The following is a 27,988-nucleotide window of genomic DNA, read 5'->3' on the forward strand; positions in this document are numbered from 1 at the left end:
TGCTTTGAGCCACAAAGGGGGAAGACCGTTAAGTCCGACCTTTATGTTTCCAGACCTTCTTGTTTCCACAAGAGACTCTGCTACCACTTGGGAGAGTCACAAAACATTTTCTTTCTGCTAAAAATTATGGTGTGGAAATATTACCTCAGAGGATGACTTTATTATCCAAGAGCCACCAGTAGATGGCCAATTCTGCAACCAGAGCAGCTGGGACAGAACTCTAGAAAGACGCTCTGTCTCTCCAGAAAATTACCGCAGAGATAAAGATGAGTGTGCTTATTTAGTGACTAAAGATTCTGCTTGCCCTGTCACTACTACAGCCACATGTGTTATAGCCTGAAAGACACATGTAGGTCAGTGATTTTAATTGCTACTACTGAAACAACAGTAAAATAAAAGCTTTAAACTTTGTAGGTGAAACGTTTACATTTAAGATTGAGTTTCCCTCTCCTAGCTAGAGAAATGAGATGTGAAGTATCAGCAGTGTATACTCCAAACTTCCTAAGGATTCTTAAACGCAGACAGGAGCTGACAACAGTAACAGCAAATTCAGGGATGGTTGCCTTTTAATAACTGCACTCTCTGGTTCTTTTTCCTGAACCACATCCCCTGTTTTTCACTGATTCAGCCATCTAATCCAGTCAAGAAACCTGTGCAGTACTGTGCCAGGCCCTGGAGATAAAGTGATTTTTTTAAAAATAGATAGAGGTTTACAAATGAATTACTCAAGTATGTTGTAGTTCTGGTATGAAGAATGAATTTGGTTGACATTGAGGTTCAGTTCGTTCATCACATAAAATTACAGAATGCGCTGGTGCAAAATGCAGTTCACATTTAATTGCAAGATATTTCCCCTGGCTGCCAGGTAAGCTGAGAAGACCCTGAGTTCACACAAATCATGGATCTTCATGGACAACTGAATTCCAACCTGCAGGACCCCATTTTAAGAACTCTGTAGTTAACCATTTTAGAAATGACAGTTCAAGCTCTGGCTAATGATGATCAGCTCTAATCATCATTTATTCCATTTACATTAAATGTGATTAGATTTCGTCTAAAAAACTGTATTCCACCTCAAGTGTTATTTTTTCAAAAATCTAATTTGTCCAGCTGTGAGGCTCATAAATTTGGTGTGAGGTATGTGATACCATTTCCCACCTGGCAAGGGGTTTTAAATATCCTAACCGGAATCCCTAAATCTTTAATGTCATGTAAGATCTTTATAAGATACCCTTTGTTGCCAGTGAGGAGAAGCTGAAAGGGCATTTGAGCCAACTGTTTACTACAGACCACTTAGCTACTCTGTAACGTATCGTTAGGTAAAGTGCTAAGTGTTAAATGCCCAGGCTCTTGGGTCTCCTTTCTAGAAGAAAATCTAGGGCAGCTCTTCACCACCAGTAGGTCTGGCAAGACCAGTCCTTGGAGAAAGGCTGGGGTGAACTGGGTTTTCCTGCTCTGCCTGCCGGCCCACGCTGAACGCCATCCCTTCTCTGACGTCTTTATTGGCAAAGTATACCAGCACTCGAACCATTCCAGTCTCCACCACCCTTCTCGGCCACCCATCCTCCCCACTGCCTCCTCGCTCTCGGACTTAATCACAGGAGGAAGTGAGTCTACCCCTGATGCTGTCACAATTTTTCAAATCTGGAAGTGGGTCACATGATATAAAAGGAGGCTGAACATGGTTGAAGTCAGTGAGCTGGGACACATGTAGAAGACCGAACGCCTTCTAGCTATAGATCTTCCAGGGCTCTAATCGAACAGGACATTCCAAAAATACCCCTCTTTGGCTGGAGGGGTGGCTATGAGGAGTTTTGGCAGGCCGTCTGGAAGGACTCACAGACTAGCTCTAAGAGAACATCCAAATGATAAAATCATAATCATAACAAGAGTAATAGAAACAAACTCTGAGCAGGCTTATTCTGTGCTTTTTTTTCTTTTCAAATGTTAACACTGACAGCCTACGAATCTTCAGGATTTGTTGAAAATGTCTCCATAGTTAACAGCTTACATTAGCTTATGTACCCACAGCCCAGCAAGCACCCTCTTTAAAACAGATAAACTCCCCACTCACACTGTGGCAATACCGAACACCAGAGTTCACCTCCCTGTCCTCAGAACTGTCCTCATTCCTAGGAATTCTTGCCCCAGGGGGCTGCAATCCCCAATGCCAGCCTTCGTTTGTGAGGCACTCACTGTCCTCAAGCTCACCAACAGAAGCCCTGCGTTTAGTGAAAGCACTTGGGACACTTGGGACTGAGCAGTGTCTCTGGGGCTGGTGTGAGAGGCTGTAATTCATAACTGAGAAGAACCTCTTGGATGCTGGGTGGAATAAAGTGAGGAACCACTAAGTCCATATTCTGCCATGACCTGGCAGGGAGCAAAGGATCAGGGCTGAGGGACAGACTCAGATTTCCTCTTCTGCCACTTACTGGATGGCCCAGGGGATTTGCTTAAACTCCCTTGTTTCCAACCTGTGAGGGTCATGAGCGAGGAGCCAATGAGGTAAAGGGCAGGAAAGTCCTTTGTAAACTACATGGTGTCATCTTAACGAGTTATTTTGATAACATCAAGAGAGAATGGGAGAAAATAGTTAATTTATCAGTTTCTCCTAATGTATGCCCTCACACAAATTGTGGTAACACTTCACAGAACTTAACCTTTCCTCATCCTCAAACCTGTTTCCAAAAAAGCACAAGGGGAGTACCTGAATAAAGGGGAACCTGTCTGCTGCCTGGCAGGGATGGGCAAAGCCTCCACTGGAGGTAAGAAGAGAGGATGGGCCCTGGCTAAGACACCAGTGATGTCCCCGGCAGGGTGAGCATCACAGGAAAAGGTGAAGCAAAAGAAAAGGTTAGACAGAAACAGGACACCTTGCAGCCGACAGCAACCAGTATGCCAGTGAGGAGCTCAGGTACCTTCCAAAGTAGGATCTGGGGACAAGGCTAAATGACTAAGACCCTCTCCTAAACATCTGGATGGAGAGCACAGCCAACCCAAAGGATGATTTCTATATAATCAACAGAAATTGATCTGTCATCCTGACATGGCAACATGCTATGGAAGAATGCTCACAAGGCAGGAGTGACGGGGCAGGGTGCTGGGGTGGGACAAGCCGTGCCTAGAAGTCACACCACCTTCCCAGGAGGCCACAGCAGCTACCAAGGCACCTGGTCTCACCTTCCTCACCCATGAAGAGGGCGTCACCACAGACTCAGGGCCATTAAGGAAAATGTGCTACACCTGGGATCTGTCTCGTTGGTTGGATTTGACATGCTGTCTTGACATTAATTAGATCTAAGTACAGCTGGCTCTCTGACTAGACCCTGAGTGTCCTGTGGGCAGGGAAACCTGTCTTTTTCCTTTGAATTCCCAGAGCCCACCCGGCACCATGTGTGGCACTCCTCAGGGGTTGATCAATTTTATTACATTTATAATTGAATGAGGTGTGAAGTGCATATAAGCTGAATATATAAAGTCTATACATGTGAAAGTTAGGTATTGAAGGCAAATAAAAGACTCTTGCCAACTTCAAATATAAAAATGGTGTTGGAAGGTGAAAGACTGGTCGGTGGTATCTCCACTTCTGCCCAGGAGAGAATGACACATAGCAGGTCGCCTATAAATTCAGTCTGCTCGGCTGGGACATCTTTAGAGTGGGGCAAGGTGACTCTCTTGACAGCTGTCCAGTGAGAATATCCCTTAGCTTCACTCCAAGCTACCTACCATATTAACTGATCCCCACATAAAAGAAAATGAGATGCCCTCGCTGTATTTTCTAGAAGCCATCCAGCTTGATGGGTGAGCCCCACATTGCAAATAAAGCCTTCAATTTGAGATCCCAGTCAATTCTAAATGTGACAGTAGAAACAGCTACAAGCTTAATAAAACCCACTGTCTGAAATACAAAAGCAAAAGGTTAAGTGCCTTCTGGGTTTCCCCTTGGTATAAGCAGTGTTCACCCCACAGCTAGGTGGTGTCCTCAGATAGTGGCACTGAGGTACATACATCGCCTCTACATTGTCCTCTACAAAGCTCTCACAAGTGGTCAGTGAAAGGCAGTGGCACAAACTGTCATACGCACAATTGGCACAAAGTTGGGGCTCAAAGCAGATAGTTATACTGAAGCAGTACAGGTGAGTATAGGACCTTCTAATAAAACTAACAACCCCAGGAACACAACGCTTCCTTTCCTGAATGCCCAGCACTTCACAGTTAGGAATCCGATAGGAGTGATGCCCAAAGCAGTGGTCATAAGGCAGCCATCCCTCCTTCCATTTTCTAAATGAGGAAAGTGACGTTCAGGCACTTGATTGAGGTCACATATAAAGCAAAGGGCAGGGCTGGATTCTTCTGCCAAGGCTTCAGATAGCCTTTTTGCATCTTTTCACAAAACTGGGCTCATAGTGACCCTGAGAAGTAACTGGAGCTGAAATAGGCCTTGGTTCTAGAGTTTTCCTTTGGACTGTTGAAGCCCACCAACAATTTTACAAGGAGTTGTTAGGAAAAGGAGCTATCTTCTAATTATTTAGGGATGACACTAAGTAAGTCATAATATGACTTTCGCCATTTTTGTTTTCTCCATTCCAATGAATGTTTTGGGAAAATAAGAAGTATTTTCCTTTCAAGAGGTAAAATGAAAGGAAACTATAAACTGTTCGGGTTTGGGTAGAAATGCTAAGGGATCAGGCTCTTAGTTCAAAGTTCCTTCCCAGGTACAGATAAGTGGGGACTATGAATGGAAAAATACTTACTGCTGTAAATTATGCTATAAATTGAGCTATTCATTGACCTTGGCTCAAATCAGATCTTAGAAAAATAGATGATCATTATTCTTCCTGTCATGAGCAAAAATAAATGCCTTTTTGTAAAGTGCATTGTAATTTAAAAAAGCACTTCCACGTATACTCTTTCATTTAACCTTCACAGTCTTTGAAGTTGGTATTACCACCCTTGGTTTATAGACCAGGAAACCCAAGCTTTTAGAGGTTAAGAAACTGGCCCAAGGTTGCACTGAAGTTTCCTCTAAATGAACCCGGATTTTCTGAATTCATAGGACAGTATTGCCTCTCACTCCATGCAACATGTCGATGTCTTCCAGCCAAAGACCACCAGGAAGATACTCGGAGTCACACAAGCTGGCGGATCACTGTGGCGCGGGCAAGTGTGCACCATGGGACTGAGGGCCCTCAGGAGAGGGTGTCAGAACCTCTCTGGGCTTTAGTTGGGTGGATGTCGGGAGGTCTAGAAAGGCAGGCTTTGCTCCAGATTGGGTACTGTCAGAGAGTGGAGCAATTCTATGACAGCGTATCTCACTGTCATTTACAGGGTGAGCTGACTAGATCCATGGTAAGGAAGCCGTGGCCACTCCTCCTAGCTGGTGAGATGTCTGGGAGGTGTTGTGGCTTGTACAAAAGCCGTTTTTTGGTCTGGGCTTAGACAAAGTCACACAGTGACCTTGCCTGGCCTCACCTGACCATGGCTTCAGAGAGAGCCTGTCTGAGATGGGTAATGTGCGAGCCTGCTCGGGTCCAGAAGGAGGGCAACAGGGCCTAGCTGTGAGCACCATACCAGCTCCTGACCAGCCTAGGCCCAGCTGTGTCAGACCAGAGGCTGCCACGACTTGCTCTCTTCTTTACAAACATCTGCCTCTGAGCAGTCTTCACATCCACCAGAAAGTCAAGGGAGATCATTCACTAATTAACTTAGTGAAACCAAAAATACAATCAGCACTAACCTGTCCCAGGAACTCCCTCACAGAAGCAGTAAGCTCTGAGTCACAGTCTTCCTGTGTGGACTTGTCTTCCATTCAGATCTCCCCACGGGCAGACTGTAGGTTGAACCGTGGCAGCACCTGCCAGTTGTCCCCCACATCTATGCTTCCTTTCCTTGAGTAATACAAAATACAACCTCTGGCTTTTAACTGGGCACGTGGCTGTTCAGAATGAAGAATTCATTCCCAGATTCTTATGCAGCTAGGTGTGGCCAGGTGATGTAAGTGAAAGCAGTATATGCAAGTTCTAGCATGCACCATAAGGGGAAGGGGGTTGGCTTTGATCAGACTTGGCAAGTGGTGGCCAGAGGCCTCTAAGGACCAGTGCCACACCCTAGAGGTGGCAGAGCAGAAAATGGGAAGCAGCCTGCAGGCAAGGGCAGGACTCCATACTAACCCTGTACTGCCTCCATCTAGAATGTTAAGTGGGAGAGTTACATAAGCACACACACAAACCACACTAATGATCAATAAAAACTCACAATTGCAGCTGCATATTATCAGGTGCAAATTTTTTCCATTTAAATGTGGTAAAATTAAATTTAATCCCAGAAGTACTTCCAACACCAGGCTTACACAACTCTTTCCCTACCTGCATCCCCTTGCTTTGCGCAAGTCCTCATTCCTTCTCAGTAACGCACAATACGGGTAAGAATTTATTTCTGACGTGGTGTATTGCTGGGCTCACTAACTGCGCTATGAGTGTACTTACACAGGTTTATCCACACAGGATGTTTCTAATTTTTACCTTTTTGTCTCTTGCTTTCCCAATAACCCAGAACCCAGTGAAAGGGGCATAAAAGATATCGAGCAAATGACTGTTTTAATGAGCCTTTAAATACTCAATAATGTAGTCATATTTTAACCTCTACTCTTTCATCTATCACTTGCCATCTTTATGCGAGATATTTGCGTTCATGGATAGATGAAAACATACAACTCAGCTAAACTGCAGACTGCTATGGGACTGCTCCCCAGGTTGGCAAAGCCTTAAACATTAAATTTGTGAGTGCCACGAGTTCAAATATATAAAATAGCTTTTTATTTGTAAAAGGCCTCAAAGGACTTTTTTCACTGTTGATCTGTCATACCCCTTTATTTGTAAAACCATTTGCGATTTACACAATGCTTTCCTACTTATCCACTCATTGTCCCTGCAGTCAGGCTGGACATTTGTAACTGATCGTGTTATAAACACGGAGCTAGATTCATCTAAAAACCCTGTGAATGGAGCTTTGGGTTACTTGCCTGGTTTCTCTACGAGCAATGCTAAGGTAAGCTTTCCTGTACCTTTATCACTGCACCTTGGGCTGACATTTCTGTGGAAAGGACCCTGAGGTGGAACCGCGGGCCAGGGATTTGAGGACAGGACGTGAGCAGGTAGAGGCGGCACTGGGAGAGCATTCTGGCAGGGAAATGAAGGAGAGCACAGAGACAGGAGGTCGAGGAGGCAAGCCTGACAAGATCTTTGTTCCCAGTTTCATTTGGCTGGAAATGTAGGCCATTGCTTTCTAACTTCAGGGTGAAACTGAGTCCAAGTGGACGTTGCCCAGGGGGAGCTGCTGGGATGGCCTGGGCAGTGGCCCCTCGCCAGCGTCTCAGGGAGCATTTAAGCGTGCGTTAGCCAGCCAGATCTGCGAGCAGCTGCATCAACACGTCGGGTCCCAGGAGGATGAAGTTCTGCAGAGCTGTTCTCTCCTGGAAGGAGAGCGAGCAGGAGCCCCAGCAGAGAGGTAACAGCAGCTGGGCAGCTGGGACCAGGCAGCACGGGAAAGGCACAGAGCAAGCACCAGGCTTTGCCTCTCACACTTGACCTAATCCCGACTGTAATTCTGACAGTTCCCCCTCACCTTCACTCTCAGGGTTTGCCTCATAGACTCCAAGAGCCCTAATCTAGCCCTTTGGGTGAGTGAGTATGCAGTTTATCACTGATTCCAACGAGTTTAAAATGAATCCTCTACAAGAATTTGTTTATCATTTACTAAGTTTTGTTTATTTATGTTTTATTTCCAGAGGGCTAGAACAGCAGGAAAAGCCCTGGCCTTGTAGGTCAGAAAACGTAGAAGAAGAAAGAGAAGGAAAACTGAAGAGGAGGGGGAAAGGGCATGGATATGTACTAACTGCTCGCTCCAAGCCTCACTTTACACGTTAACTGGGTTTGACCTCACAGGACTCCTCTGGGGGTGGCGGTGTTGGTCCATTACTGATGAGAAAATGAAGTTTCAGAGGTTTGGCATCTGGTCCAAACACCCACCCCACCAGAAAAAAAAAACAACAGGACTTGAATTTGCTTCTTCTAGTCTGCCAAGGGAGTTCCATTCTTCCAAGGCTGTGAAAACCGAATGAGAGAACAGATGCAGTAGCTGGCCGCTGAAGGGTGGGAGGATGTCAGGACGGTAATGTCAGGACCTGGTGGCTTCGGTTCACTAAGAACGCCTGCGTCTCCCCAGAGCTCAGCCAGTGGCCCAGGCAGGCTGGATGGTGGCCCAGCACCGGAGTGGCAGAGGGCCTGCAGGGCTGTGCTGGCCCACTGAGCAGGTCCGTGTTGCCACTCACATTTTTCAACAGGCTAAGAACAGCCCTCGAGTCCTTCCTCCTCCTACCTTCAGTCCTGTCCTGCCGGTTTCCCTCGGACTTGTTCCTCCACTCCACCCCTCCTCTCGGTTCCCACAGCCACCACCTGGAGGTTCTCAGGACTTCCTACCAGCAACTGCACTCTAATTGGTCTTTTTGGTCAGCTCCCCACCTCCGGCTGGTTTGGCCCTGGGCCCCATCCCTCCCTAATTACTTAAGTGAGCTGAGTAGAGGCAGCTTCCTAACCTTCAGCAGGAACAGGACACAGGTGAATTGACAAGCTGGAGAGAGTACCAAGCCCACTGCCCCCTCAAGCCCTCGAATGAGGTGTAGCCGAGCGTGTCATGGGTCGAGCCGTGTCCCCTTCCCAAAGAAGGAATGTTGAGGTCCTAACACCCCCGTACTTGTGAATGTGAACTTATTTGGAAATAGGGTCTTTGTGGATGTGATCAAGAGGAGGTCATTAGGACAGGCCTGAGGCCATTAAGGCTGATGTCCCTGTAAGAAAAGGAGGCGAGAGAGATGCACAGGAAGACCAGGTAACGGCAGAGGCAGTGAGCGGAGGGATGCGCCTATAAACCAAGGAGGGCAGCAACACCTGAGCCAAGCGCCGGCCCGGGACCCGTTCTCTCCCAGAGCCTTCAGAAAGTGCGCGGGCCCACTCACACCTTGATTTTGGATTCTAGCACCAGAAGTGTGAGAGAGAAAGAACCTGTTGTCTTAAGCCACCCCATTTGTGGCAATTTGTTTCGGCAACATAGTATCTTAAAAAGGCCAAAGAGTGGACCATCAAGAAAGAAGCCTTCAAATCAAAACTCCCGTACTTCACCAGTTTGCCTCTGCGGGCTTCTTACCTACTCCATAAGAAGCCAGTGGCCTCCAGAACTACAGTTCCGAACAGCAAACTTGATTATGAGGCTCCCTTTTTTTAAAAAAACACCCTCCATTTTCCATAGGACAAGGACAAAGTCCAAGCCCCTAGTATGCCTTGTAAGGCCTTCTCAATCCGGTCCCAACCTACCTTTTTGGTCTAACTGCCACCCTACCCATCCTCTCGACTTCTCTCTTTGCATGCTGACCTCCAGCCATCACACCGCCCTGGCGTCCAGCGACTGACTCTCATGCTGTGTAGACAACAGACATGGCGACGGCAACCATCCAAGGTCACCTGAGAGTGGGCTTCGGTGTCCATCACACTGAGCAAGACCATGGCATCCTTTCTCTAGAAGACCGTAGTCTGGGCAATGCCGAATAGGCAGAAGGATGGGTGGCTTTGCGCACAGAAGCCACAGGGGTTTTTCATACACATCAGAAGCATAATTTGGTGGGTACCTATGCATTATTCTATATCCTCTGTGAATTTGTTTGGAACCTCCATTAATCAAACATTGAGTTCTCTACAATGAGCTCAGCCCCGTACTAGGTGCAGTGAGAGATAGAAGAGTCTACAAGGCATGTTAAGTTCACTAACCAAATTTTTTCAGGCTCGTTGGGCTAAGGACTAGCATGCAAGGTGCGTATAATGCAAGGCAGCGGATCCAATCCTAGGGCTAGTTTAAAAATTGGACAGGTTCAGAGAAGGGAAGTGACCTGCGTGGAGTGGAGCAGTCAGGAAAGGGGCAGTGGAGGAATGGGAACTTAGGTTGGGTCTGGCAGAGGCAGAGGATGTAGCTGGCCACCAGCAGGAGAGGGGCTTTCCAGGGACAATGCAAACGAAGGCAGAGAAGCAGAAGAAGCAGGCACCATTACTGCTGGGGAAACCTAGTGTCTAAAGCACCATTCTTGATTAGTCCAGTTCACAAAGGGGGCCTCCAACCAGCAACATAAGCAACACCTGGGAACTTGTTAGAAATGAAGAGTCTTGGCCCCACCCCAGACCCACTGAATGAGATGCTCTGGGCACAGAGGTGGGGCCCAGCCATCTGTGTTTTCACAAATTCTCTGGGTGATTCTGAGAACCATGGCTCTAGGGAGAAAACATTTTATCAATAAACTTACAATACCTATTCCTACAGAAGAAACATTCCAATCATCTCTAACTAGAATTCATTTCATTTAGTTCTTGATATAACCTAAAGGGTGGTCCAGCAACAAGTGCCAGGTACCAGGGCAGAGAAACCAGGTGTGCACAAATTAATCATCTGGCTGCCAGGCAGTAATTGTTAATATACATCTGAGAAAGATCTAGATAAAATTAACTCTTTAAGGAAGCAACACAGGTCTGATGGGACAATTGTATATACTAAAGAAAAAGTGGTTTTCCTGGTTACCTAGAACACAGGCATGGTAACAGCAGAATAGATACAACTACTTCCTTCGTCATCCCAACATTTTTTCTGTGATCACTTGGTGGCAGTTCTCATCTTTCCACACACTGAAGATACGGTCTGCACACTCGTGTTTTAAGCTTCCGTATTTGAGGACCACCAATAATTCTGTACTCTCACCACTCCTGCCAAATGAAAGTTGGGTTTATTTTCATTTGTGTTGGGTCTGCAGCTCCTTGTTAAATAAACTAGGACTCCATGTCTAGCACTCAAGAAGAGGAAAAATAGGAGGAATCAAAGTGAACTGCAGGGAGGGAGGGAGAGGGAAGCTCCCTGGAAGTCTAAAAGTGGGAACCAAGGATGGTATTTTTGGCTTGGGACTTTCTGTACCACATGAAATTATGAGAATGACTTAATTGTTCCTGCGCATTTGAAACCTGAGAGAGACCATAATGGCTGGGTTACACCCAGGCCGACTGGAGCAGGAGTGAGATGGGGGCCTCCTGCCAGCTAAACCTGCTCTGCAAACAGGAGTGATGGGCTGAGGGTGCTGGCAGCTGGCTCTGCTTTTCTCCCTCGGTCTCCCCAGAGCAGACAGGGTGGCACGTTACAGCGGGCCGCCGTCTCAGGAGTAGCCAGAGGGGCAGCGTGGGCTCCAGGAAGCCTGAACTCTAGGCCTTTCTCTATGTGGTGGCTATGTGCACTTGGGCAGCAAGTTCAACTTTTCTCTATTTCCACTTCCACTGAATGAGAAAAGCGAACTGTGGGCCTTGTCCATCTCACAGATGGTGAGAGAATGGAATGAGAACATAAATACGAAGAACATCATTTGGAAAGTTAAGATTATTATGCTATTGTGTTATTCCTGGATTTTCTCACAGTATCTTTTGCATCCTCTTCTTATGATGAATACCTACTGAACTGCCCACGCTGCTTCCTTTTCTGCAGAAGGGGGCAGTCATGATCGTCAGTGCCACCTGGCCACCGGAGAAGACCCACGGGCCTAAGCCAGACCAAACAGATTTTCATTCCCAGGAACGGACATTAGACCCGTCAGTGGCTTAGGCTCATTGCACTACCCCCATGGTTCTCACTGGGGCCGATTTTACTCCCTAGGGGGATTTGGCAATTTTTGGTGGGCACACCGAGCGAGGAGGGGTTACTATTGGCAGCTAGTGGGTGGAGACCAGGGAAGTTGCTAAACATCCTCCCTGCACAGGACAGTCCCTCACAACAGAGAATTACCTGGCCCCGCATGTCAGCAGTGTCAAGGACGAGAAACCCAGCACTAGAGAAGTGGCTGTAAGGCAAACGTCTCCAGGGTCCAGTCGGATAACAAAGGGAGGACTCTGGCAGCAGGGGAAAGCTGAGCTGACTGCCGGCGGAGGGTCTCAGGAAGGGGCAGCTGCAATGCAGTTCCAGTTGTTACCAGGGGGAAATGAGGCCTTGGGGTTGTCAGGTCTGAGTTTTCTAGAGAAGCTGAAAATGTAGATTTTCAAGTGAAATCTTTAATTTTTAAATGCTGGCTCAAATTTTTTTTAATGTATGGGACAAATAAATACATCTCTGTGCCTCGTAGAGGCTGGGGAGTCACCAGTTTGCAACCTCTGATCCGGGGGGGGAGATCCGAAGTCTCCTTTACTGATTCCTTGATGCTGTCTAGCTCTTCCACTTCCCTGGATGGTGTGAGGCAGCCCAGATGTTACAGGGACCCCCAAAAGCCTTAACAATAAGACACCCCTGCCTCTCTCTCTCTCACTTCTTCAGCTGCATCTCTGACCTGATGTGCCATCTCCATCCACACAGAGTTTGAATCACTCGGGGTTGGAAGAGACCTCAGAAATAGCCTAGTCCTGACCTGTCTGGAAGAATATTTGCCAAATTACTTAACCTCTCTGTGCCTCAGTTTCCTCGTTTGTAAAATGCAGATGGTAACAATAACACTTCATTGGGCTGCTGGGAAGATTGAATGAGTTCACCTACCGCCTAACCTCCTTGTAGACTCCTTTGCCTTTGGAAATAATGATCCAAGGCTACTGCTGCTGTTAAAAATAATAAAACAGCACACTTAGACCAAGATCAATGTTACTTTTGTCTGAAGCTTAGCATAAACACTCACACGGTGGAGCGTGAACATGAAATCAGACTTTCCCAGAACAAATAAGCTGTGTCTCATCGGTTACTTCCACACATTTCTGAAACTTGGCAGATGCTGAAGAACATCGTGTGCGTGGATGCATGGTGGACCAACAAGTTCTAGAATGGTCTGCCATATGGCGATGCTGAGAAGGGGCATGAATAGCAGAGGACAGAGCCAAACAAGGGGAGGCTGGCTGTCAAACCATCCAACCTCTACTAGCAAAATATAGGGAAAAAAGTAGACAAGAAATTCTTGGGCTTGAGTACAACAGCCTCTCCCCATCTCAAGAACTTAGTGAATTCAGGTTTATGGCAAATCTAACCTATCACAAGGGCTGTGGCATTCTCTGCTACAGCCAATTCATTCTGGCCTGAATTCCTGCCAGGGGTATTTGACCCTCATAAAAAGTCTTGATAGTGGAGTGGATGTCACTTCTTCCCTGCCTCAGAAAAGCTTCCTTGACAGCACCCATTATGAATAGAATAGGGTCTGCTCTCCAGACTGGAGGCCAAAATGCTAATGAACTTACACCCAAGTCTGCCAAAAATTTTGTGGGTAGGACTCTCTTTCCAGCAGGACTATAGACAGAAGAGAAAGAAATGGAATGGAAATTAATAAAATCCATAAAGAATTCTGGTATTAAGACCAAACGATCACATATGCTTTTTCACATTTGTCCATCCTACTGAATTTCTCATCACTTTCTGCCAACATAAACTGATCTTTCAAGGACAAAATTCACTTCATCACATAAGGACTGGATACTGGTTCTGCTGTTTTCCATAACAGACTTCACAGAGAATTTCTCAGAGTCTTCTGGGTTTGTTAGCAATTCTTTTCCATTATTTCTATGAAAAAAATGCTATGGAAGGAAGATATACAAAGCAAATAATGCATACTCAACATTGAAATTATACTAGGAAAATAAATCTGGATTCAGTCCCAGTACCTGTAAAGTTGATATTAATTAAGCTATCACACATAACACGCTAATGACTAGCTTCCCACAGCTTTCCAAGCCCAGACAACCTTAGGAGGCCAAGAGGACTCCTAGAGCACTGAGTTGCACTCCTGCTGGGAGTGATTGCCTTCCTAGTCAGAGAAGAAAGTGCACCTGATGTTTGCAATTTGGAAATACCAAAAGGGGCACTATACTTTCCAATCTTGCTCTATCCATCCCTCCATTCAATAAATATTTATCAAATGCTTATTAAGTGCCAAAAAAGCTTGCTATGAGTTGGAAGACCAAGACAGCAAAGATAAGAGCATTGCCTGCTCTCTCAGAACTACAGTCCAGTGAGACAAAGAGGATAACAAGCAATTCTAACAGTTTGATAAGAGTCATGTATGGGAAGATATGCCCTTCTCTTTCTCCTCCCCCAAAAAGCCTGGAATGAGGGTTTGAGAGAATTTGACAGGACATGGCAACAGTCAAGATTCTTGGAGCAAGCTCTAAACTCACAATGACCACGGAAAATCAACAGAGGCAATAATTTGAGAAGAAAGAAGTAATAAAGACCCTCAAAAAGAAGAGGAGACAAAAGTGAGGGGCAGATATGGAAGAACAAACCATTTGGCTTGTCAGAAGCCTGCAAGGACTAAGAGGAGACAAGAGAAGTGCCAGGGAAGAATGCCGATGGGACGTCAGGGAAGGTGTCGGGGAGTTAGAGTCAGGGAGTTTTCCAAGCTCTGTATATGGGCTAACAATTCAATGTTTATGATAACCTATGAGTAGGTTCTACTGTTATCACTCCCATTCTACAAATGAGGGAACTGAGGCATAGAGGTGACAAAACTTGTCCAAGGTTGTTAGCAACTCTTGGAGCCAGGATTCAAGCCCATTCAGCCTTCCATATGACAAATATACAGACTTTAGACACACCTTAGTAGGAAATGGGAAGACAAGGATTTTTATGCAAGGTACTATGTAATCAAAACACTGATTTCAGGAATCCATGTAGACACAAAACAGAATTAATTGAAGGGGAGGAGGGAAGGTAACTGGTATTTAATGAATGCCTCAGGTGTGCCTAAACCCCTTCAGCCATTATCTTATATCTTCTTCATTAGCAAACAATCAGTCTGGGACAGGCAGATTCCCATTTTACTGACACTGGAACTAAGTCTCAAAATGGTTCAATAACTTGCCCGTTCACTCCTATTCTGTGCTGGGATGAGATTTTGAACCCGAGTGAGGCTACTGTGAAAGTCCCTGCTGTTCCCACCCCCACATTGATGTAGAAATGCTGGTGGCAACGGTCCAGGTAGTAGGTTTTTATGACTGTCAAAATGAGTGGTCATGTACAGATGGCTTGACTGCTGAATTTTATCAAGCATTTACTGAAGACTTAATACCCATTCTCCTTAAAGTTTTCCAAAAAGTAGAATAGGAGGGAATATTTCCAAACTCATTCTATGAGGTCACTCTAATACGAAAACCAGGCAAAACACCACAAAAAATGAAAATTACAGACCAATATCCCTGATGAACGTAGATGCAAAAATACTCAACAAAATATTAGCAAACCAAATTCAAAAATACATCAAAAAGATCATCCATCATGATCAAGTAGGATTTATTGCAGGGATGCAAGGATGGTACAGTATTCGAAAATTCAACATCATCCACCACATCAACAAAAGGACAAAAACCACATGATCATCTCCATAGATGATGGAAAAGCATTTGACAAAATTCAACATCCATTCATGATAAAAACTCTCAACAAAATGGGTACAGAGGTCAAGTACCTCAACATAATAAAGGCCATATATGACAAACCCATACTTAACAGCAAGAAGCTGAAGGTTTTCCCCCTAAGATCAGGAACAAGACAAGGATGCCCACTCTCCCCACTTTTGTTCAGCATAGTTCTGGAGGTCCTAGCCACGGCAATCAGACAACACAAAGGAATAAAAGCCATCCAGCTTGGCAAGGAGGAAGTTAAACTGTCCCTGTTTCCAGATGACATGATATTGTACTTAAAAAACCCTAAAGACTCCACTCCAAAACTACTAGAACTAATATTGGAATTCAGCAAAGTTGCAGGATACAAAATTAATACACAGATATCGGCTGCATTCCTATACACTAACGATGAACTAGCAGAAAGAGAAATCAGGAAAACAATTCCATTCACAATTGCATCAAAAAGAATAAAATACCTAGGAATAAACCTAACCAAGGAAGTGAAAGACCTATACCCTGAAAACTACAAGACACTCATGAGAGAAATTAAAGATACCAATAAATGGAAATACATCCCGTACTCATGGATAGGAAGAATTAATAATGTCAAAATGGCCATCCTGCCTAAAGCAATCTACAGATTCAAAGCAATCCCTATCAAAATACGAACAGCATTCTTCAGCGAACTAGAACAAATATTCTAAAATTCAGATGGAACTACAAAAGACCCCGAATAGCCAAAGCAATCCTGACAAGAAAGAATAAAGCTGGGGGGATTATGCTCCCTGACTTCAAGCTCTACTACAAAGCCACAGTAATCAAGACAATTTGGTACTGGCACAAGAACAGACCCATAGACCAATGGAACACACTACAGAGCCCAGATATTAACCCAAGCAGACATGGTCAATTAATATATGATGAAGGAGCCATGGATACACAATGGGGAAATGACAGCCTCTTCAACAACTGCTGTTGGCAAAATTTGCTACATGCAAGAGAATGAAACTGGACCATTGTCTCACCCCATACACAAAAGTAAACTCAAATAGATCAAAGACCTGAATGTAAGTCATGAAACCATAAAAGTCTTAGAAGAAAACAAGGCAAAAACCTCTTGAATATAAACATGAGCAACTTTTTAATGAACACATTTCCCCGGGCAAGGGAAACAAAAGCAAAAATAAACAAATGGGACTACATCAAGCTAAAAGGCTTCTGTACAGCAAAGGACACCACCAGCAGAACAAAAAAGCATCCTATGGTATTGGAGAATATATTTGTAAATGACTTATCCAACAAGGGGTTAACATCCAAAATATATAAAGAACTCAGACACCTCAACACCCAAAAAGCAAATAACCTGATTAAAAAATGGCCAGAGGATATGAACAGACACTTCTCCAAAGAGGAAATTCAGATGGCCAACAGACACACGAAAAGATGCTCCACATTGCTAACTATCAGGGAAATGCAAATTAAAAGCACAATGAGATATCACCTCACAACAGTTCGGATGGCCAACATAGAAAAGACTAGGAATAACAAGTGTTGGCAAGGATGCGGAGAAAGGGGAACCCTCCTACACTGCTGGTGGGAATGTAAACTAGTTCAATCACTGTGGAAAGCAATATGAAGGTTCCTCAAAAAATGAAAAATAGAAATACCATTTGACCCAGGAATTCCACTCCTAGGCATTTACCCAAAGAAAGCAATATCTCAGAATCAAAAAGACATATGCACCCCTATGTTTATTTCAGCTCTATTTACAATAGCTAAGATATGGAAGCAACCTAAGTGTCCATCAGTAGATGAATGGATAAAGAAGATGTGGTACACATACACAATGGAATACTATTCAGCCATAAGAAAGAAACAAATCCTACCATTTGCAACAACATGGATGGAGCTAGAGGGTATTATGCTCAGTGAAATAAGTCAGGCAGAGAAAGACAAATACCAAATGATTTCCCTCATTTGTGGAGTATAACAACAAAGCAAAACAGCAGCAGACTCACAGACTCCAAGAAGGGACTAGTGGTTACCACAGGGGAGTGGTGGGGAAGGGCAGGTGGGGAGGGCGAGAGAAGGGGATTGAGGGGTATTATGATTAGTTCACATGATGTGTTGGTGGCGTTATGGGGAAGACTGTAGCACAGAGAAGACAAGTACTCTGTGGCATCTTACTACACTGATGGACAGTGACTGCAATGGGCTATGGGAGGGGCACTCGATAATACAGGGGAATGTAGCAACCAAACTGTTTTTCTTGTGAAACCTTCATACGAACGTATATCAATGATACCTTAATGAAAAAAAAATCAGTGTTCATGCGAAATAGAGGAAGGAGTGGGTGGAAGACATGGTTAACTGATTGGAGACGAAATCAAGGGAAAGACTGCAGCAAGAAAAACCCACAAAAAAAAAACGAGAAATGACATGAGGATTTCACAATTATGACACTGGAACACATGTGGTGCCACTCACAGAAATCAGGAAGTTATAGAGGAGTAAGATGTCTTTGTTTCACTTGAGACTGGAAGGTAGGGAGCAGTAGAAGAAGCTAAGAGAAGTGACCGCAAATACTAACATTTATTGAGCAGTTATTATCGATCAGGCATTGTACTAACAGCATTACATGTGCCAACTAACATGGTTTCACTCTCACAACCATGAGATAAACTAATTTATTTCTTGCAAAATTCTTTACTATCCCCATTTCAGAGATGAGGAAGAGCAAGTCACCCAAGATCACACAGTATGCAAACTGCAGAGCTGAGCTTGAACCCAGGTCTGTTTAACCTTATGTGTTAGAGGAACCAGACACTGCCTGTAAGTCTCAAGGGAGACAGGAGATAATGATAATGGGTTAGAAAGACTTGTGTGGCTGGGTAATTCTGGAGAAGCAGAACCAGTATGAAGGGCTAAATGTCATAAAAAAAATAAATTTTACCTCAAACATGAAGTTTCTGTAGTAACCTGTATTTGTTCTGATTTCAAAAGAAAATAAATGGGTTATACAAGATTCTTTGAAACAAGAAACACAATCACCCTCACATTTCTAATAAGTTTAGTTGTTAAAAAATAAACAGGCTCCCTTCTGAGACAGTGAGTTCTTAATGACCGAAGTATCAAGAATGCCGTCAGAAGCTGTCAGAAGGATTGCTGGCCGAGGCAAAGCTGCAACTTAAGAACCCTACCTCTCTCAGCTAAAGGATCCTTCCTGCCTTTTCTCCCTCACTGGCCACTTCTCAATGTCACCCTTCTGACTGATTGATGTTAATGGACTCTGCTGAGAAAAGGTGTCCTTGGTGTCACCTTTGTAACTTAAAAAACTGTCACCGCGGTGACTGTAATGGGGTTTGTGGGGGGGACTTGGTGAAGGGGGGACCCTAGTAAACATAATGTTCTCCATGTAATTGTAGATTAATGATAACAACAACAAAAAAACTGTCACAGCAAAGTCATATGTGTACCTATAGACGGCTTTTGACAGTTTTGACCTTACAAGCTACATCTCAGTTTTGAAAAGTGAAATTTGGAGAACAAAGAAACCCACAGCATTTTCAGACATAAAAGCCCAAACCTTTTGTGGTTAAACAATCCAGACCATTTGAGAGTACAATCAAGTGTGTTTCAAGTTCAAAGTGCTTGGCTAGCATGGGCAAGAAGGCAGCTGAGTGGTAGCGATGGGTTGAAAGGAAATTGTCCTGCTTACCTGGCTATTTTAAAAACGTAAGTAGCTCTGTCAGAGGGAAAGTAAAAGCTAATTGAGTCCTGACCTAGATTTTATCGATTCTAAGAAGCACATAGGGTGCTGGGGGGCAATCATGTGGTTTTCTTTTTGCATTTTAACATATTTGAAATCACACTTAATCTTGCAATTGATGACATGTCAATGTAGTTAACTAGAATTCTTCTTTCTTAAAGGTACATAAAATAATGGTGCTTCTTAAAAATCAATGGCAACCAAAACAAAATAAAATTGACAGAAATAAACATCAGTTTCTTTAAAGAAATAAACAAGTAAACCAATAGTCTTAGTTTTAATGAAATAGGGTAATTTGTGAACATGATACATAAAGAAACAATTTCAACCAGAGAATTAAAATTCAGACCCGAGAATTAAAGATGAGCTGAAGAATGACTGGGTACCCTTGCTTGATGCTTGTATGGATGTTACTGTGCATGGCAGGGCTCCCCCTGTGCTGGAGGGGGGAGGGCCTCAAGGTTAAGGGAAAGCAGCAGGTTTGGGTCTAACTGGTCCTTAAGAGTATCTGGGGAGCTGTCACCTTCTGTTATTACTATAGTTTCAGGATTCTGGTGTTCTTAATGAAGAGCTTACAAAGACTTTTCCATGTGCCCACTATGACTTCTCCAGCCCCAAGAGCCACAGTAGCTGCCTGGAGACAAAGGAAGCCTCAAAAAGCAAGATGAAAACAGAACCCTAGAGATATCTGAGGTTCAGGACCTAAGGGGGTGGGAGAGGGAATCTCTCCTTGCCCTGGCTGTGTATTTGAATGAATGAAGTGGTGCATCTTTCCATATGCCCTCAGTCCCAGAGGGCAGGACTCACTTTGGCCACAAATCATAAAGAGGAAAAAGAAGATTTAGCTGGTAGAAGACAGGGTACCTAGAGTTTTCTGGGGTCATAGAGCATGGCATAAAGTTAAACAAGAACATTTATCTGAATGGACAACAAGGTAGGGTATATGACATCGAAATGTTTGCAAACCCCGACTTAACTCTGCTACACAGTGTCCTTAGTCCTTAAATACACAAAAGAGCAAGTAATGGTCAATTCAGCTAAATCCCAAATTATATAAAGGAGAATAGTCTGTTTCTAAATAATAATTATTAAAAAAAAAAAAGAACATTAGAAAATCAGGCTGTCTTGGGAGCCGGGCAGGTTTTGAAGAGCAACCAGGACGCTGTTGGTTCAAGGCAAGGAGAGGTGGGGAAGGAGCCTTCCAGAGCTGCTGACAGATGCAGCTCCCAAAGTGCAAGGTGACATCCTCCTCCCCAAAGCCCAGGCAGGAAAGAGCTGCGTCGTGGCTGTGTCTGTCCCTGTCCAAGCACCTCGCACACAGCAGAGCCTCAGAACAAAGGCCCAAGTGTCCCACCTGCTTCTCTCAGGCTGTTAAATGAACTCGAGCAGTTAAATGGAGTCTGGTGTCCAGGATGCTACGTGACTCCAGGGGCCTTACTTCTAACAGGGAGCAGGGAAGCACTGAGAAGCCAGATTATCTCAATTCCAAGTTACAAATTTAAAATAATAAGTTGGATTTGTTTTTATTTTTAGCATTTTAAGGCTTTTTGGAAAGAAATGACTTTAGCCTAAAGAACTATCTCTCCCTTCACCAGGGCTTTACATTCAACCCAAACTAATTCAATTTTCCTTTTCTATTAGGAAAAAAAAAAAATCTCCAAATTATATAACCAGGGATTTTGTGGAAATGATCACAGCTTGACTGAAGGCCTTAAATTCCTGTAGTGAGTCCCAGTCAGCAGGGCGTGAGATCAGCTGACTAGCACACAGCTCCATGATAAACTGCTGGATGAGAGAATTTACATATTCCAACCCAGGATTTTCTGGAGTTTGATAGTACAATCCAGTAAGATATCCTTTAAAAAATAAGTACTAAATAAGAACAAAGGAAAAACTGAAGGAGCAAAACAGCAGCAGACTCACAGAACCAAAGAATGAACTAACAGTTACCAAAGGGAAAGGGACTGGGGAGGATAAGAGGGTGGGGGGAGAAAGGGGGCATTATGATTAGCATGTATAATGTGGGGGGTCATGGGGAGGGCTGTACAACACAGAGAAGACAAGTAGTGATTCTATAGCATCTTACTACGCTGATGGACAATGACTGCAATGGGGGATGTGGGGGGAACTTGGTGATGGGGGGAGTCTAGTAAACATAATGTTCCTCATTTAATTGTAGAGTATGATACCAAAATAATAAATAAATAAAAGTACTGAAATGTACATGTCCAATCACTGTTAGCTTTTTTCCATGAAGGCATTCTCAAAGTTACTTCAAAAAATTAATCTAGCATTTCTTATTGTAAAAAATTAACTAAGTTAGTTAAAATTAAGCAAGCATTTCTTTTTAAACTGATCCAGGCTTAGGAATGCTGTTCTGTGGGAAAAGGTGTCTGTTTTCAGAGCATCTGCAGAGGCCCTTTGTTAGCCCAGGTGAGTCCTTGGACTCTCAATATTGGACCCTGATTTTCTCACTTGTCAAATGAGGGGCATGAATTGACCTCCACAGCCCCTTCTGGCCCTGACCTCTGTGACCTACAATCAGAGCTGTCCGGTGAACCAAACTGTAGAGGTGTCAAGAATTTCTCACAGCACAGGAGGCAACAAATGGAACTTTCAAAGTAATGGGGAAAGGAAAGTCACCACACATTCTTTATGGTCTGGATACTTTAGAGGCTAAACTCTAATCAAGCTCAAAGGTTCAGTTCCTCTTCGGTACATTTTTTTATCATCAGGTGCTTACATGAAAAAAAAAGAAAAGAAACACTGGCAGCTATACATTTCTCTAAATACACAAATAATTCTCACTTCCTCTGGAAAATTACACAGTAGAGTTAGTCAAGTGGTTGCCTGGAACTCACTTTCCAATTTAAAATTAAAAGATGTTTCTCAATGTCACATCAACTGGCAATGTTTGTTGGCTTTTAAATGATCCTTTGAGCCTAAATGACTCCTACACAATGGATTTACATTTTCCTGAGTTTATCCTGTTTTTGTCTATGGGCTTTCCTTCTGTGTGGACATGCATTGCTACTTGAATATTTTATAGCTATGGTTTAATGCAAGATGATGAAATCACCAAACAGATTCCTCCCTTTGTCAATATAACAAAAAGGACACTGGACAGTGATGCAAAAACATCCAGTTCAGAGTCTACTTCTTATTGGCTGAGGGGCCAAGATCCCACCCACTTCCACTCAGGTAAACAGGATTTGTAAAACAGCAAGTCAGGGAACTCGTCAGAGGAAAGCAGGAAGGTCCTGAGTCCCAAGATTCAAGCAATCAGCTACATGCACCCTAGGAGCTGGAACCTGGGTGGGGCTTAATGGGTGGGGTCTCAGCAGGAGAAGGAACATGGCAATGATATCATCTCCCTATGGGGAAGGTATTTCCCTACTTGACTCATTCATGGAGCACACAACTCTGACGCAGGCATCTCCAATCTGGTCCTCTACCTTGTCAAGGACAAGACTTTGCCTTTTGTCCCCAAACACCCAACCAAGTGCAGCTCCAGGTCACCACTGTGTGCGGCCAGACTCAATGCCCGCATGCCTTTCTGAATACCTATGCCATTTTGTAAATATTTTCAGGAGACAGAGCCCTAAATAATACTTTACATGCTGGCACATAGTAAGCTTATATAAACATACTCATGTATTTACTTTAAAAACAGCACCATTCTGTGGAGAGGCAAGAGGGCAAGCATGAAAGCAAAGACGCCAATTAGGAATATCCTACGACATGCAGGGTGAGAAATGGCGGTTGTTGAATTAGGCTGGAGCTATGGAATGATGTAAAGCTGTCAGATTCCATTATCTTTTTAGGTAGGAATGGTAAGATGCACTGAGGGCTGGGGTGGGGCAGGGGTGAGGGGGTGAGAGAAAGAGTAAAGCGAAGGAAAGGCTATGCTGGGCTGCCTTTTCCAGACACATCCTGGGCAAGGCCAAGACTCGCTGGTCCTTCAGTGGGCAAAGCAAGCAATAGCCACACAGACACCCTCTTCCGCCTTCCCTCCTCAGCACTATGGGAGGTGTCCTGAGAAAGAAGGTAGTAGGAGCAAGTGGTTGGTCATATGCAAGGAGCATAGCTTATCAGGCCTTAACGAAAGGAGTCACAGGAGGGTACGCCAAAGCCTCACGGAGGCTCCACCTCTAAAGGAGTTGGAGCTGGTGGTGGGGCTGAGGGGACAGTGGGGCTGTGACCAGCAGGAGCAGCTGTGGTGGTGACGGTTTCTGATGCCAGCACTACACCCAGTGGGCACAGGGCCAGGTGAAAAAGGTATTAGCAGAGAGAGTGAGAGAAAGTTCAACCCTGGGTATTAACTGGGCAGGAAAAGGCCTTGTGGAATTTGGCCTTTGCGCAAACCAAAGATAGGAGGTGGGAGTGGACCAGTGCATTTTCTTGCCCTGGGGAAGTGGCTCCTACTTGGACCTGCGCTACCTCCCAGAGGGGACTGGATGAGAGACTGCAGGAGGAAAGAGAACTCAATCCATTTCCGGGCTAAAACCGTCAAGACTTTGTAAGCTCTGAAAAGGCACCCATCTGCATTGGGTTGGTGACTGACCCTGAACCAAAGGGGTATTAAGGAGGGTGCAGAAAGTTCATTTCACAACCTCTATGGACCCCTGGTATGTTTTTGCTTTTTTGCATCTCTCCAATTCATACGACATGAAGTCATAGTAGTATTCATATGCTATGAAGACAAATCATGGAAACTTAAGGGACATACACAATTCCAACTGTTCAGAGATGAGCCAGATCAAAACACAGATATTTTGAGCAATGTGGAGAGGAAATGTGACCACTTGCAATGAACCTTTTCAACACGGCTGTTCCCTGGGGAGAGGATTTCACCAGACCTACTGGGCAATCTGCAAGGGGCTCCATGGGCTACTCTGGGAGAGGGCACTATCATGCCAACTCACAGATGAGGAAACTAGCTTAGAGAGAGTAGCAGCTGTGCACAGAGCTTATCAGGTCAGATCAGGATTTGAACCCAGTAGGCTGCTGACACCACAGCTGCTTCATAAAAATAACTGTTGTCAGCAAAAGGCAAGGAGAGGAACTCAGAATGGAGCTTGAGTCTATGAGTAACATAACTAATAAGTATGCAAATATTAATAATGACAGTAATAACTAACATTTACTGAGTGCCTGGCATTAATTTATCTAACAAGTATTTATTGAGCTTCTATGAGGTGCCAGGCACTGCTACAAGCACTGAGAATATAGCTTCCCCATGGAGCTTATAACTCATTGCAGGAGACCACATACCAGGCCCCACAGTTACTCCTCCTGGTCCTCAAGCAACATTATGATGCATGTATTGTTATAACCTCCAGTCAGTGCAGGAATCAGAGAGGTTAAGTGACTTACCTAACATGCCACGGCTAGAAAGTGGTGTGGAGCCAGGGCCAGAACTCCCTAGAATCTTATGACCCGCTGGCTCAGACACCCCAGGAGCGATCCTAAATGTGTGTTGTTGGAGGAAAATGGACCAAGCCTCAGAATATAAACATTTGGAGTAACTCCAAACCAAAAGGGATTCTGACATCTGTTCAAAAGGGCTGCAAGAACACTTGAAAGGACATTCTAGGACCTCTGCAAATCAAGAACAGGGGGAAGCCCACCCAAACTTCCCCACAACTTAGTGTTCCTTCCAAGTTGGTGGCATCTTATGACTCAATGTGGAAACTGCCAGCTGTCAAACAGTGGGCAGACCTCCTTCCTGTATAACCTCGGCTTCTTGATTCTCTCTTAAAGTCTTTTAAAGAGCAAACCACAGCCATTCCCACTTCCCAGAACCCTTTGCTGATTACAGCGTGAGATCAAACCCCCATGGACAGGGAGGACTGGTATTTCAAACATGAAACACTGGAACGCAGATTAATAATTTACCAGTGACTCTAAACAAATACTGTTCATGGAAAAAAAAACCTCACTTTTAAATGGGACGTCAGTCAAATTACCTCAGTACTTTAAAAAGCAAACTGCAAAATTACCTTCTCAGAATTCAATATTTATTAATGTTGATGGTTCTTTTTCTGAGAATTAATCAGTCCCAGCTTCCATATTCTGCTTCAGCATAAAGTTTACTTTATTCTGCATGTGGATTCCTGTACTCTCTGCCCAAATAAATTAATACATATTCCAGAGTCTGGGGCCACGATCAATGAAAAGCCACAATAAATTCCTAAGCAGTAATAGATATTCCACATGACCTGAAATGGTTGAAGGAGGGTTTTAAGGTTCACAATCAAAGTACTGTAACTGAAGATCTAAAAATCAAGCAGCACTGTCTTCTCAAGTTATCTGATGTTGACTTCAAGGATCATTTAAGGCAAACTTCTCTCTCCTCGTCCTTTCTTGCTCCCCCTGTCAGTCTCCAGCTCTAAGAGCTGTACTTGGTTGGCATTAGGTCACTGGCATTGACTTAAAATGGCAGTGCAATGTGAAAAACCACAGACGAAATGTGTAGAAAAGTAAATATTTGAGTATCTGAGAAAAAATAAACACTTGAAGTAAATATCCCCAAGTTTTTCACCAGGCCTTAGCCTAATTCAATCTATAGGTACATAGCATAAAGAACTGAAAGTTGTGATAACAGTCTTTTGTGGGTAAATTCCAAAGCAAATTTTGAAAAATCTACCATTGACTCAACTTAAGGATATTTACAAATTAATACCCTAAATTAATGAAATAAATTCCATTTAATATTGTAAGTGCATCCGTCCTATCCTTATGGAAATGATGTAGAGCAGGGGTCAGCAAACTCTAGTCTGTGGGCCAAATCTGGCCCACTGCTTGTTTTTGTAAATAAAGTTTTATTGGAACACAACCACATTTGTTCATGTATGTATTCTTTATGGCTGATTTCATGTACTGCAGAGTTGAGGAATTGAGACAGAGACTGTGTGATCTATTAAAATACTCCTGGTCCTTCACAGAAGTTTGTTGATCTGATGTAGAAGAACAAACTGAGCAAAATCCCAGCAGAGCAACTTGCATAGCCCATAGTTGTGCTCCCTATATTGTGGAAGCACAGTGGAGAGACTGAAATATCTGGAGAAGCGGCAAGCCTCTTAAATCACAGCTACCTTTCTTTTCAATCTTTAATGTACAATCAAAAGAAGCACATCCTTGAACTAAGGGAGAACACTGACCTGTGGAATTAGAGGTCAGCAACATGTCAGAAGAGGAACACTTTAGAACCCAGTCATCACCCCTTATTTTAGAATGAGATGGAGGTGGAAAAATTTGTATGAATGAGAAGAAAAAGATGGGACAGGCTCCTTCTATGGATTGCGATCAGTTTGATTGTCAATGTCAGCCCCAAATTGTTCTTAACAGGAAATTACATAGACATGTCACTCCCCCAAAAACACTCAGCTAGAAAGAAATCCAAATCCCAAATTTACAATTCCTCACATTTTCCACAATTTGAAATGTATATAGATTTACTGTCAGTAACACATCTCTAAAAAATGTAAATAATCCCATTAGCACTATACCTGTTGGTCATTTTTCCCCCTTGATGAGGGTTATTTTATTCAGACTGCTTTTCTCTTTACCTGTAGCTAGTTCTAGTTTTACAGTTCTATAATTTCACAGTTTGATTTCATTAGTTGCAGCTCCATTTTATTGCTGAAGGATAAGGATGATGTTCAAAAGAGATGAAAGGAAATAGACTTGTTTTAAAGTAAGGATAAGTAAAGTAGGGCTAATTCATGTGAAATGATGCCTGAAAGCTCTCACTCTTGGCCTGGGACCTGTGCCCTGGATAAAAATTGCCCTATGAATGCAAATTCATTTAAATGCAAAGATACCCTACAAGCTTTCAGTACTTTAGCTTTTACCTCCTTTACAATTTTGAGCCCTCTAACAACCCTGTGACTGCAAGCAGACATTATTTCCATTTTGCAGGAACTATGTCCTCAGAAAGGTTAAATCACCTGCTCAAAGTCATGGTCAAAGTCCTTTAATTGCTATTTCTCTTGTGAGACTAAGTATGTAACAGGATTACAATGTCCAAGAATGCAGCCAATTTAATGGAAATGAATTCTAGGCTCTTCTACAGCTCTTACAAACACACTTACCTTCTCAAAATTAAAAGTTAACCAAATATTTCCAAACTACAACTCGTAATTGTAATAGGCCAGAATGAGTAATCACACTGACCTTCAATTATTCAATTGTCATGGGGAGGTGACCATCACCCTCATTAGAATACTGATTAATCTGAATGACACAAGGAGCCTGGTTCCTAGTATTTCTAGTTGAAGTTATTCCCTGTCCTACAAATCCACAGCAGAATCGGCATTGACCTGTCTAATACTAAAACCACATAAACTAACATCTTTCTGTTACCAATGAACAGAAGAGATTTCAGGAATTGACTTTGTTGGCATTCTATTGGATGTATCTAGCAACTAGGTTGTCAAGACTGGCTCCATATTGTTTTGTAATCAGCTATTTCCTATTACACAGACAAACCTAACAGTATTCTCCCACTCACCCCCTTCAGCTATACCTCCTGAAAAAAGAAGTAGAGCTGGGAAAAGGTATGAATCCCAAATTCTTCTTTTCTTTTCATGAAGACATGGCATTCTTATTTATCTGGACTGGCCATACATAGTAACCCCACTAGCTGGTTGTTGCTTAGTAAACACAACCTACATAAAATCTACTTCATATTTCCTTTAAATTCTGAAATTCTACAGACACAATCCTCTTCCACATCTTTCTTTTCAAGTTGCTGCTTGAACTGTCCAGCATC

General features: G+C 43.7%; 1 protein-coding gene across 3 annotated transcripts in view; it reads right to left on the reverse strand.

The window, feature by feature from the left end:
- Nucleotides 1-27,988, reverse strand: part of MYO1E (myosin IE) — a 200,610-nt gene that overhangs the window by 145,524 nt on the left and 27,098 nt on the right. Inside the window, exon 1 of one of the 3 annotated variants that reach the window (XM_073211920.1) lies at nt 5,738-5,852. The exons of the other annotated variants lie outside the window; for them this stretch is intronic. Coding sequence (XP_073068021.1) covers nt 5,738-5,809 — 72 coding nt within the window. The 5' untranslated portion in view covers nt 5,810-5,852. Of the gene's footprint in view, nt 1-5,737; nt 5,853-27,988 lie in introns of those variants that run through there. 3 annotated transcript variants of the gene reach the window in all.

Source organism: Manis javanica, chromosome 8, assembly GCF_040802235.1.
Source record: "Manis javanica isolate MJ-LG chromosome 8, MJ_LKY, whole genome shotgun sequence".
Lineage (NCBI taxonomy): Eukaryota > Metazoa > Chordata > Mammalia > Pholidota > Manidae > Manis > Manis javanica.